The sequence below is a fragment of the Carlito syrichta genome, unplaced genomic scaffold, assembly GCF_000164805.1.
Source record: "Carlito syrichta isolate Samal-C Ts95f unplaced genomic scaffold, Tarsius_syrichta-2.0.1 Scaffold308154, whole genome shotgun sequence".
NCBI lineage: Eukaryota > Metazoa > Chordata > Mammalia > Primates > Tarsiidae > Carlito > Carlito syrichta.
In genome coordinates, this window is record NW_007252250.1 from 40110 (window position 1) to 52012 (window position 11903).

Genomic DNA, 11903 nt, shown 5'->3' on the forward strand with positions numbered 1-11903 from the left:
CACTTATAATGAATTCATAATGAACTTACTATAAACTGTGCTTCTAAAAAACTTGGTCTAAACACTAAACTGCATAATCCTAAATCAAATTAAGGAGTGGATATACTTATATCATTTATCACTTAAGCAATATCTAGTAACTTATAACCAAGTGAAAGAAAGCATTCTTGATGTGCTTCAGAGTTTAACCCATGCATATGTTAGAAAAGGCCAAGCGGCATAGTGGGAAAATGGAAAAATAAACCATGACATTTCCAGGTTAGCTGTGAGTACTTCACATAAACATGCCATTTTCTTCTTCCACGACTGCACAGAATTCTTCGGCGGTATCAAACAGCAAAGGTGGAAGACAGAAGGGCCTCAGCTTCCCGGGCTCGCCCTGCGGCCTGGGGTCTTCGACCCACCCGGACCCTGTCAATCAGGTGGGCCTCCAAGGCTGGCTCCCAACAACCACCAAAGTTATTTTATTTTATTTTTTTGAGTTGGAGTCTCACTCTGTCACCCAGGCTGGAGTGCAGAGGCACGCTTACGGCCATAGCTGCTGGGCTCAGGTGATCCCTCCGCCTCACTCAGTCTCCCAAGTAGATGGAACTATAGGTGCACACCATTGTGCCTGCTCAAAGTTGGTTTAAATGGAAATTTGACATTCAAACATCAATCAATAAAATCATCTACCTTAATGAAAAAAGAAATTATATGATTAGGCAAGTGAGGCAAAAGAAATTGTCTAAGTCACTTTATTGAGGTGTGAATGACTGATAAGAAGTTGTACATAAGCCGGGCTCAGTGGCTCAGTGGCTCAGCCTGTAAATTAAAATAAGGCCGGGCGTGGCAGCTCATGCCTATAATCCCAGCACTTTGGGAGGCCAAGGTGAGAGGATTGCCTGACCCTACAGGTTCAAGACCAGCCTGGGCAACTTGGTGAGACCTCATGTCTATAGCAAATCAAGAAAAAGTAGCCAGGTGTGATGGTGCATGCCTGTGGTTCTAGCTACTTGGAGGCTGAGGCAGAAGGATAGTCTGAGTCCAGCAGGTTGAGGCTACAGTGGCCACAAGCATGCCCCTGCCCTCCAGCCTGGGTGACAGAGTGAGACTCCAACTCAAAAAAAAAAAATAGCCAGCCATGGTGGTGGCATGCACTTGCAGTCCCAGCTACTCAGGGGTCTGACGTGGGAGGATCGCTTGTGCCCAGGAGGTCGAGGCTACAGTGAACGATGAGTGCACTGCTGCACTCCAGCCTGGGTGAAAGAGTGAGACAGTCTCAAAAAGTAAAAAGAGCCGGCAGTGGCTCAGCCTGTAATCCCACGCCTTGGGAGGCTGAGGTGAGTGGATTGCCTGAGCCCATGGGTTCGAGACCCACCCGGGCAACTTGGTGAGACCTCTACAATAAATCAAAAAATCAGCTGGGCATGGTAGCACGCGCCTGTAATTCCAGCTACTCGGAAGGCTGAGGCGGAAGGATCGCCGGAGCCCAGCGGGTCGAGGCTGCGGTAGCCGGGAGCGGCCACTGCACTCCAGTCTGGGCAACAGAGTGAGACTCCGACTCAAAAAAAAAAAAAAGTAAAAAGAAAAGATAAGCAGAAGTGTCAGGCCATTGTCAGTCAAGAAATGGCTTCCCTTGAGCTTATCTGAGCAGCCAGGGTTGTCAAGAGCAGGAAGTTGGAGGCAGGCTTGTGGCCCTCCAGGACTCAAGTGAGGAGGGAGCCATGGCCGGCAGGCGGGCTGGCCCTTCCCGCTGGAGTCCCCCTCAGTCCTAGCCTGGAGTCTTCACCCACGAGGCACTGAGGGACCCGGTACCGAAGCATGAATGGCTCAGCCCCTCCAGGGGCAGCTGCTGGGCACGGTCTGCGCAGGCAGAGTCCACACAGCCCCGGCCTGAGTCCCTGATCACTGGGGTCCCGTGGGTGGTCGTTCGTGTGTCCAAGAAAGCGGCATGGCTGGGCCAGAGGGGGAGCGGGCTCCCAGCGGGCTCAGAGGGCAGGCAGGCTCCCGGGGGGGCCCTGTGGATTCTCCCTGCTCAGCCAAGCTTCAACCAGCAGCCCCAGAAGAAGTGACAGGAACACCCCACCGAGGCCCAGCCGCAGGTAAATCCAGGGGACAGGTCCTGGGGGTGGAGGAGGCGAGAGAGAGCAAGGGAGAAAGAGCAAGAGGGGGAGAGAAGGGGAGGGGAGTGGAGACAGAGAGAGGAGGGAGGAGAGAGAGGGAATGGAGGGGGGGGAGGAGAGAAAGAGAAGAGAGAGGGAGGGAGAGGCAAGAGAGAGAGAGAGAGAGAGAGAGAGACATCCAGAGAGAGACAGGGAGAGAGAGAAAGATGTGGGGGAGTAGAGAGAGAGAGACAGAAGAGAGGAGGAGAAAGAGGAAGGGAAGAGAGAGAGAGAAACAGAGAGAGACACCCAGAGAAAGACAGAGAGAGAGGAAGAGGAGGGGGGAGAGAGAGACAGAGACAGAGGGGGAGAGAGAGAGAGACCCAGAGAGAGACAGGAGACAGAGTCAGGAAGAGAGAGGGAGGAGAGAGAGAGAAAAGAAAAAGAAGGGGAGGGAAGAGAGGAGAGGGGAGGGGGAGAGGTCTCAGTCCAGACTATGACCGTGAAACCTCTCCCGCTCCCCAACCTCGGCTGTGCTCAGCCTGCCTTGTCCTGCATTGAAGGTCACAGTTACCAGCCCAGGTTGGCGGGCATGATCACAGCACACAGACAACGGCCTGAAACCCAGTCTCCCACTCTTCCGCCTTGAGCCTAGACACGAAGCTGTGTCAGCCCAGAGGAGGGGCCCCTTTTCCTAAGACCCTGAAGCCCAGGGTGTTGAAGAGCACTGGGGGCGGTCTGGGTCTTGAGGTCGGGCTGCCTTGGGATCTGGGCTGCCTCCCTCCACCAGCCTCATCTTCTGCCTTTGGGGTCTGTCCAGTCTCCAGGTTCCTACCTCATCTCCCTCCTCTGGACACCTGGGCTTCCCCCGCCCCCTGCAGAATCTCCTGTGGGCACTCAGATGCCGGTCGGGGTCCGAGGAGTGTGCAAGTGTGCGGCCAGGGTGGGGGGGTGGGGGCCCTCACCTCGGTCCTCCAGCACCACAGGGTCACTGGGACTGGACCACAGGTAGGAGGCCGTGCTCAGGGCCCCGTAGCAGCGGTAGGTCCCGCCATGGGCCAGGCTCATGGGGAAGCTGGCCTGGAACACCCCGGCCTGGTACTTGGATCTCAGGTGCAAAGGCGGACCGGCGTCGCCCTCCCTGGACAGGTGGAAGGCATCGAACCAGCTGCTGGAGACACAGGTCAGGGACCTGTTCTTAGGAGGCGCCCGCCGGACCAGGATGTGGGGTTTTTTGTAGACGCCTGGAAATGAGAAGGAATGTGCTTAGGGCCGGGTGCAGGGCTCACGTGGCGAGACCTCATCTCTACAATAAAAAAATTTTTAAAAAGCCGGTCACAGTGGCTCACACCTATAATCCCAGCACTTTGGGTGGCCAAAGTGAGAGGGTTCGAGACCAGCCTGGGCAACTTGGCGACACCCTGTCTCTACCATAAATCAAAAAATTAGCCGGACGTGGTTGTGTGTGCCTGTGGTTCCAGCTACTTAGAAGGTTGAAGCGGAAGGATCGCCTGAACTCAGTAGGTCAAGGCTGCGGCAGCCATAAGCGTGTCCCTGCACTCCAGCCTGGGTGACAGAGTAAGATTACAACTCAAAAATAAAAATAAAAATAAAAAATTAGCCAGTCACGGTGGCACATGCCTGTAGTTCCTGCTACTCGGGAGGCTAAGACAGAAGAATCTCCTGAGCCCAGGAGGTGGAGGCTGCAGTGAGCCATGATCCTGCCACTGCACTCCAGCCTGGAGGACAGAGTGAGACTGTGAAATAATAATAATAATAATACATATTTATAAGGTACTGTGTGATGTCTGGATGTATGTATACGTTGTGAGGCTCACACTTGTCATCCCAGCACTTTGGGAGGCCGAAGCAAGAGGATTGTCTGAGCCCAGTGGTTCTGGACCAGCCTAGACAACTTGGCAAGACCTCACCTGTACAATAAATTAAAAAATTAGCTGGGCATGGTGGCGTGCACCTGTAGTTCCAACGACTTGGAAGGCTGAGGCAGAAGGATAGCCTGAGCCCTGCAGGTCAAGGCTTCGGTGGCTGTGAGTGTGCCACTGCCCTCCAGCCTGGGCGACAGAGTGAGACTCTGACTCAAAAAAAAGAAAATTCCAAAATTAACCGGGTGTGGTGGTGCACACCTATAGTCCCAGCTACTCAAGAAGTCGAGGGGAGGCCGGGCTCGGTGGCTCAGCCTGTTATCCCAGCGCTTTGGGAGGCTGAGGTGAGTGGATTGCCTGAGCCCGCGGGTTCGAGACCCACCTGGGCAACTTGGTGACACCTCATCTCTACAATAAATCAAAAATTAGCCGGATGTGGTAGCGCGTGCCTGTAGTTCCAGCTACTTGGAAGGCTGAGGCGGAAGGATCACCGGAGCCCAGCAGGTCAAGGCTGCGGGCTCCACTGCACTCCAGTCTGGGTGACAGAGCAAGACCCTGTCTCAAAGGAGTAGAAGAAGAAGAGGAAAAAATAGGAGGAGGAGAAAGGGAGCAGGGAGGAGGAGGAAGAAGAAAAAGAGGCTGCAGCAGTGCTAGACTCAACTCCACCATGTCATCACCTCCAATTTCTTCCACCCTGCACCCCCTGGATGCCACCCCGATTCCCCACCATCCCAGGGTATGCCTTGTGATTCCCAAATGACCAAGCTTGATGGGATTCGTCCCACACCTCTGTGCTCTCTGGCCAGCTATTCCCTCTGGCTGGACCCCCCCCCCCCACCATTTTTTTCTTTTGAGTCGAGGTCACCCAGGCTTGAGTGCAGTGGCACAATCATGACTAAGCACAGCCTCCGCCTCCTGGGTTCAGGTGATCCTCTGGCCTCAGCCTCCAGAGTAGCTGGGACTTACAGGCATATGCCACCACGTCTATTTTTTTTTCTTTTTTCTTTTTTTGAGTTGGAGTCTCACTCTGTCACCCAGACTGGAGTGCAGTGGCCGCTCCTGGCCACCGCAGCCTCGGCCTGCTGGGCTTTGGTGGTCCTTCCGCCCCAGCCTTCCACGTAGCTGGAACTACAGGCGCATGCTACCACGCTCGGCTAATTTTTTTTTTTAATTGTAGAGACAAGGTCTCACCAAGTTGCCCAGGCGGGTCTCGAACCCTTGGGCTCAGGCAATCTTCTCGCCTCAGCCTCCCAAAGTGCTGGGATGACAGGCGTGAACCATCGCACCTGGTCATATACATATACATTAAGCCTAGGAACTCATGGCCTCCCTTTTCTGGAATCCTCCCACCTGGAGAAGACACCCTCAGAAGAAAGGACCCCATGGGGGTTGAAGGAAGGCTCCACCCCCCACCATAATCCCCTGGAAGGATTTGGGACTAAGGTCTTGGCCACCAGTCAGACCACCATGGAGACGGGGATGCAGGGCGGGTCCAAGACCTCCTCACCTGTGACGGTGACCTCCAGGGAGCCGCTGGGCGCTGACCACTCGTAGGGGAAGCCGCTGTGAAAGCCGTAGCACCGGTAGGTGCCCCCGCGAGCCTGGCTCACAGGCGAGAGAAGGAACACACCCAGGCTCTGCTTGATGTATTCCATGGAGGATGCTCTTCCCACGTCTCTGGACAGAACAAATGTGTCGTACGAGGTCGGCGAGTGACAGAGGAGGGTCACGTTCCCTCCTAGGGGGACTCGGGGGCCAGGATGCACCGAGAGCGAGGGCTGGTCCGGGAGGACACCTGGGAGGACGGAATGTGGTGAGGCACAATCCATGTTTCCCCAGCGGGGCTGGGACAGGAAGGGGAGAGGAAGAGGGGGTGAGATTCTCTGCTCCAAAGTAGGTTTCTCAGCCTCAGCCCTGAGGGCTTTTGGGACCCTCATTATTTGCTGGGGAGGTGGTGGGGGGGATTCTTTGCACTGTGGGATGTTGAGCGTCCCTGGCCTCTACCCCTCAAGGTGTGACAACCAAAAACATCCCCAGGCCAGTACGGTGGCTCACACCTCTAATCCCAGAACTTTGGGAGGCTGAGGCAAAAGGATTGCTTAAGGCCAGGAGTTCAAGACCAGCCTGGACAAATAGCAAGACCTTGTCTCTACAAAAAAAATCAAAAAATTGGCCAGGCGTGGTTGCACACACCTGTAGTTCCAGCTACTCGGTAGGCTGAGGTGGACCTCAACTCAAAAAAAAAAAAAATCAGAAACTGGATGGGCTCACACCTGTAATCCTAGCACTTTGGAAGACTGAGGTGGGAGGATTGCTTGAGTCCAGGAATTCAAGATCAGCCTGGACAACATGGCAAGATCCCATCACTATAAAAAATTATTTTTCTTTTTTCTTTTTTTTTTTTTGGAGTCAGATTCTCACTCTGTCACCTAGGCTGGAGTGCAGTGGAACGCTGCTCATGACCACTGCAGCCTCCACCTGCTGGGCTCAGGTGATCCTTCCACCTCAACCTTCCAAGTAGCTGGAACTACAGATGCGTGCCACCACAATTGGCTAATTTTTTTATTTATTGTAGAGACGAGGTCTCACCAAGTTTCCCAGCCTGGTCTCCAACTCCTGGGCTCAGGCAATCCTCTCACCACAGCCTCCCAAAGTGTTGGGATGACAGGTATGAACTAGTGTGCCAGGCCTACAAAAAAATTCTTTAAAAAAAATTTTTTTAAAGAAATTCAGAAATCTAAGACTTCCACCCAGACCTACGGGACAGAACGTCACACAATCCCCAGGTGAAAGACTGAGAAGCAGCCCTCGGGCAGGGCTTCTCAGCTCAGGGCTGTTGATGACTGGGGTTGGATCATTCTTTGTTTCGGGCATCAAAGGATGCTGAGCAGCACCCCCAGTCTCTGCCCACTAGATGGCAGTATCGCCTTCCAGTGGGGACCCCAAGGGTCTCGGGACATGCTAAAGACCCCTGGAGGGGAATTATCTCCACTGCTGAGAATGGCTGAAGAACCGCAGGTGGGTTGGGGAATCTTCTCTTGACCTGCCCCAGCTCCAGGCTGTGGGCCTGCGTCCAGAAGCCAGAGCCCAACGCTCCAACCCAGCCACCCTCTCTGAAGCCACGTGACCCCAGTGAGGCAAGGGAAGACAGGAGGCAGAGGACGGGAGCGGGATCTGCTGGTGTTTTTGGACCTGAGAAACGGAGCCCAGGCTGAAGGTGTGGGGACCCACCCAGGGTGCGCCTCACCTGAGACCACCCTGGGTGAGTCTCATCTGGGACCACACGGACCATCTTTGACACCCAGGGCATCTCTCACCTGTGACCATCCTGGGCATGCCTCACCTGTGGCCCCCTGGGAGCATGCCTCACCTGTGACCACCCTGGGCTTCCCCCACCTGTGACCACCCTGGGAGTGCCTCACCTGTAACCCCCCAGGGGCATGCCTCACCTGTGACCACCCTGGGTGTGACTCACCTGTGAACACTCTGGGCTTCCCTTACCTGTGACCACCCTGGGCTCCCCCCACCTTTGACCACCCTGGGCATGCCTCACCTGTGACCACCCTGGGGCGTGCCTCACCTTTGACCACCCTGGGCATGCCTCACCCGTGACCATTCCCAGCATGCCTCACCTGTGACCACCCAAGGACGTGCCTTACCTGTGACCCCCCCCCCAGGACGCATCTCTCCTTTGACCACCCTGTGGCCACCAGGGGGAGTGCCTCACCTGTGACCACCAGCTCTAGTGGGTCGCTGGGCTGGGACCAATTCAGCATCTCATACTGGCAGGTGTAAAACCCTGCAGAGACGTTGGTGACAGACGGGAGGGGGAACTTGGCCCCCTCCCAGGGTCTCGGTGGCTTTTCCTGATGCCACAGCTGAAAGGTTCCTGGATGTCCCAAACGGTACCGAGCTGCCCTAGGAGGCCCCCTGCAAAGGATGGTCACAGAGGTTCCCTGGGGAACCACAGGCCCTGGCAGTGCCTGGATGAAGGGCTTGGGCTGCACTCCTGGAAGAGAAAGAGAGTCTGGAAGCCACGGCACCAGGGTGGCAAGAGGTCCCTTCTCTTTACTAGATGTCAAAAACTTTGGGGAAGGCAGTCACACCCACAGGCACTGTGGAAAAAGGGCTTAGGGTCTTGCTGTTTGTAGCAGACAGACCCTATGGGGCTCCCAAGATTCCATACCCCATGTGACACCCCTCCCTTTGAGGGTGGACAAGACAGACATATGACACAAAGTTGTGACCAGGCGTGTGAGCCTGTTATCCCAGCACTTTGGGAAGCCGAGGTGAGAGGACTGCCTGAACCCATGGGCTCGGGACCAGCCTGGGCAACTTGGTGAGACCTTGTCTCTACAATAAATAAAAAATTACCTGAGTGTGGTGGCAAATGCCTCTAGTTCCAGCTACTTGGAAGGCTGAGGTGGAAGGACAGCCTGTGCCCAGCAGGTCAGGACTGCGGTGGCCATGGTGTGCCACTGCACTCCAGTGTGGGTGACAGAGTGAGACTCTGACTCAAAAACAAAAAAGACTCCATCCTTGCAGCAACATGAATGCAGCTGGAGAAGATCATCCTAAGCGAATTATTACAGACACTGAAAATTCAATATCCCCAGCTTTATTTGTGACCATCAGAAATGTCTCCCAACATTGTCAGATGTCCCCTGGGGGCTAGATGGTGCCTGGCCTATCTGTTTCTCCTCAATCGCTTCTGCAGGTTTATCATCACACCCCCTAAGTGCAGGTCCCTGGGTCACTTCTCCTCTGTGGACAGTCATAGGACAGGGGCTCACAGCTTCACACCCATCTGCCTACCCCATGACACCAGACTTCCGTCTCATCGTTTCCTCCAGAGCCCCAGATTCACAAAGCCCACTCCCTACCCAAGAGTTCCATTTAGAGGCTGAAAGGAGGTACCTACAGAAACCTAGAATAATCTTAGTTCAGCCTTTTTGCCTCAGTATAACCATTTTTGCTTAGACTTTACTGCTGACACGCTTTGAATCTAGCATAGGTTAGACATAGATAAATTTCCAATAGGTAGGTTTTAGGAAATGTTCAGACACTTCACTGCAGGCCCAGCGGCAGCCTATCCCACCCCCTTGGCAAATCTCCATCAGATGCAAGACAAGGACAGAGCCCTAGAAACGATAATGGAGCCCTAGAAACGATAATTAAATATTTTGGTCAAGGAGTTTGTGTTTTGCAAATGTCTGACAAAGTCCCTTTCAGGAAAGCCCCCTCCCCTTGTCTCCTCCCATCTAGACTGCCACCTGAGGGCTTGAGATGCTAATGTCTGGCAACCTCAAGGTCTAAAAACTCACATGACTACAATCAACATCAAAGACCTGCAGCCCTGGACACTCCTTCAGGCTGAAATCCCCCTACCCAGAGGCCCTTAAATATACACATTGCCTGGTCCTTCAGGCCACACTTGCCTCTGAGTGTCAGCCCCCTTTCCGATCTGTGAGAAGTGAATAATAAACTTCCCTTCTTTCTGCTTTCTTCCTTGTTGCACTCTTGCATTATTCCCGTGGCCCCGGCCCTGGCCCTGGTCCGGGCTCTGGCCCACCTTGCCTCAGCTGACCCTTTCAGAAGCCAAAAAGACATTTCAAATCAAACAGATTCAAAACCATGCTCCTGGTGGTTCCTCCACATATCTGCTTCTAGGACACCTCAGGCTTGTCAAAACGACTGTTATCAAAAAGATGAAAGAGCTGAGTGTTGGGGCTCACACCTGAAATCCTAGCACTTTGGGAGGCGGAGGCGAGAGGATTGCCTGAGTCCAAGTGTTCAAGACCAACTAGGGCTACTTGGCAAGACCTCGTCTCTACAAAAAAAAAAAAAAAAGTAGCCGGACATGGTGGCACATGCCTATAGTTCGAGCTACTTGGAAAGCTGAGGAGAAAGGATCACCTGAGCCCAGCAGGTTGGGGCTGTGGTGGCCCTAAGCGTGTCACTGCATTCCAGCCTGGGCAGCAGAATGAAACCCCAACACATACACACAAAAATTCATTGGATTATACACTTGAAAAGGGTGAATTGTGTGATATGCAAACTGTGCCTCTACAAAGTTGCTTTAAATGTGAAATATTTTAAATGATGCATCAGGGCTAGGTGCGATGGCTCACACCTGTAATTCCAGCACTTTGGGAGGCTGAGACTGGATGAATCGCTTGAGCCAGGAATTTGAGACCAGCCTGAGCAACATAGCAAGACCTCGTCTCAAATAGAATAGAATAGAATAGAATAGAATAGAATAGAATAGAATAGAATAGAATAGAATAGAATAGAATTTAGAAATCATCTTTGTAAACACATTAACAGGGTGAGAAGGTCCCAGGATGTCACGGGAGAATGTCCCAGGTAGAGACCGGAGAACGGCCGGGGTCCTTTGAGGAACAGCAAAGGGACCTGTGTATCTAGATTAAAACACAGATAAGAGCATGAGAAATGCAGGGAGCAAGGAGAGATGACAGGGGCAGGGCAAGCCTCGCAGCTCCCAATCTTCTGATGTCTGAGCCAGAGGGAAGCCAGGAGGGGCTTTGCAGAGGGAAGGTAAGACCTGATTTATGAGACCACAGGATCCCTGGGCTACTGGTGTGAGAACAGTCATGGTGGGGAAGGCAGGTAAGAGACTCGCTGGGAGATGATCGCAGGATCCAGGAGAAAGATGGTGGTGAGGACCTGGGGGGTGTAAGGAGACCAGAGAAGCAGCTGGATTTAGGATGTGCAAGGACACCCAAAAATAACCGGAATGCATTTATTAAAAAATTATGTGCGTTGGGCACGGTGGGTCACACCTATAGTCCCAGCACTTTGGGAGATGGAGACAAGAAGACTCCCTCAGCCCAGGGGTTCGAGACCAGCTTGGGCAACTTGGCAACACCTCATCTCTACAATAAATCAAAAAATCAGTCAGACATGGTGGTGCATGCCTGTAGTATCAGCTACTTGGAAGGCAGAGGTGGAAGGATTGCCTGAGCACAGTAGGTCAAGGCTGTGGTGGCCGTGAGCATGCCCCTGCACTTCAGTCTGGGTGACAGTGAGATTCCAACTCGAAAAAAACAAAATAAAAAACACAAAACTTGTGTATTTATTCTTACATGTTTAAACTTCAGTTACCTTCAAAGTGCTCCCTGTTGGATACACCTATGGAGACGCTTTTTCCACTGCTCAAAACAGTTTGGATTTTTTTTTTGAGTCAGAGTCTCCCTCTGTTGCCCAGGCTGGAGTGCAGGGGCACACTCATGGCCACCGCAGCCTCGACCTTCTGTGCTCTGGTGATCCTTCCGCCTCAGTCTCCCGAGTAGCTGTTATAGTCCAAGTAATGCTCGGCTGCTCCTTTTTGATACCAGTAAATCATAGGGGTAGGGAACTGGTAGAAGGAAGTTTATTTCTCAGTTCGAATCCAGGGAGCAGAGCCAGACTCAAGGTCTTTCTAAAATGGTTCTGCTCACCCTTCAAGTTTCACAGTCCGCTTCTATAAGTTCAGATTTCGCGGGTTTGAGACCCGCTTGGGCAACTTGGTGAGACCTCATCTCTACAATAAATCAAAAATTAGCTGGGTGTGGTAGCACGTACCTACAGTTCTGGCTACTTGGAAAGCTGAGGCAGAAGGATCGCCGGAGCCTAGCAGGTAGAGGCTGCGGTGGCTGTGAGCGTGCCACTTCACCCCAGCCTGGGTGACAGAGTGAGACTCCAATTCAAAAAAAAAGTCCAGATTTATTGGTACCTCCCAAAGATGTAAATCCTCCTTTCTTTGTTTTGTTTTGTTTTTTGAGTTGGAGTCCCACTCTGTCGCCCAGGCCAGAGTGCAGTGGCATGCTCCCAGCCACCACAGCCTCCATCTGCTGGGCTCAGGGAGTCCTTTCGCCTCAGCCTTCCAAGTGTGAAAGGGAAAAGAAGCAGCCTCTGCCCCTGGGATTTAAGGGGG

The 11903-nt window shown here is 53.1% G+C and overlaps 1 protein-coding gene across 1 annotated transcript in view; it reads right to left on the reverse strand.

The window, feature by feature from the left end:
- The window catches only part of GP6 (glycoprotein VI platelet), a 37946-nt gene that overhangs the window by 23339 nt on the left and 2704 nt on the right, over nt 1–11903 (reverse strand). Inside the window, exons 2-5 of the mRNA XM_021716075.1 lie at nt 7695–7766; nt 5475–5762; nt 3050–3328; nt 2069–2104 (exon numbers count right to left, since the gene is read on the reverse strand). Coding sequence (XP_021571750.1) covers nt 2069–2104; nt 3050–3328; nt 5475–5762; nt 7695–7766 — 675 coding nt within the window. The remainder of the gene's footprint in view (nt 1–2068; nt 2105–3049; nt 3329–5474; nt 5763–7694; nt 7767–11903) is intronic.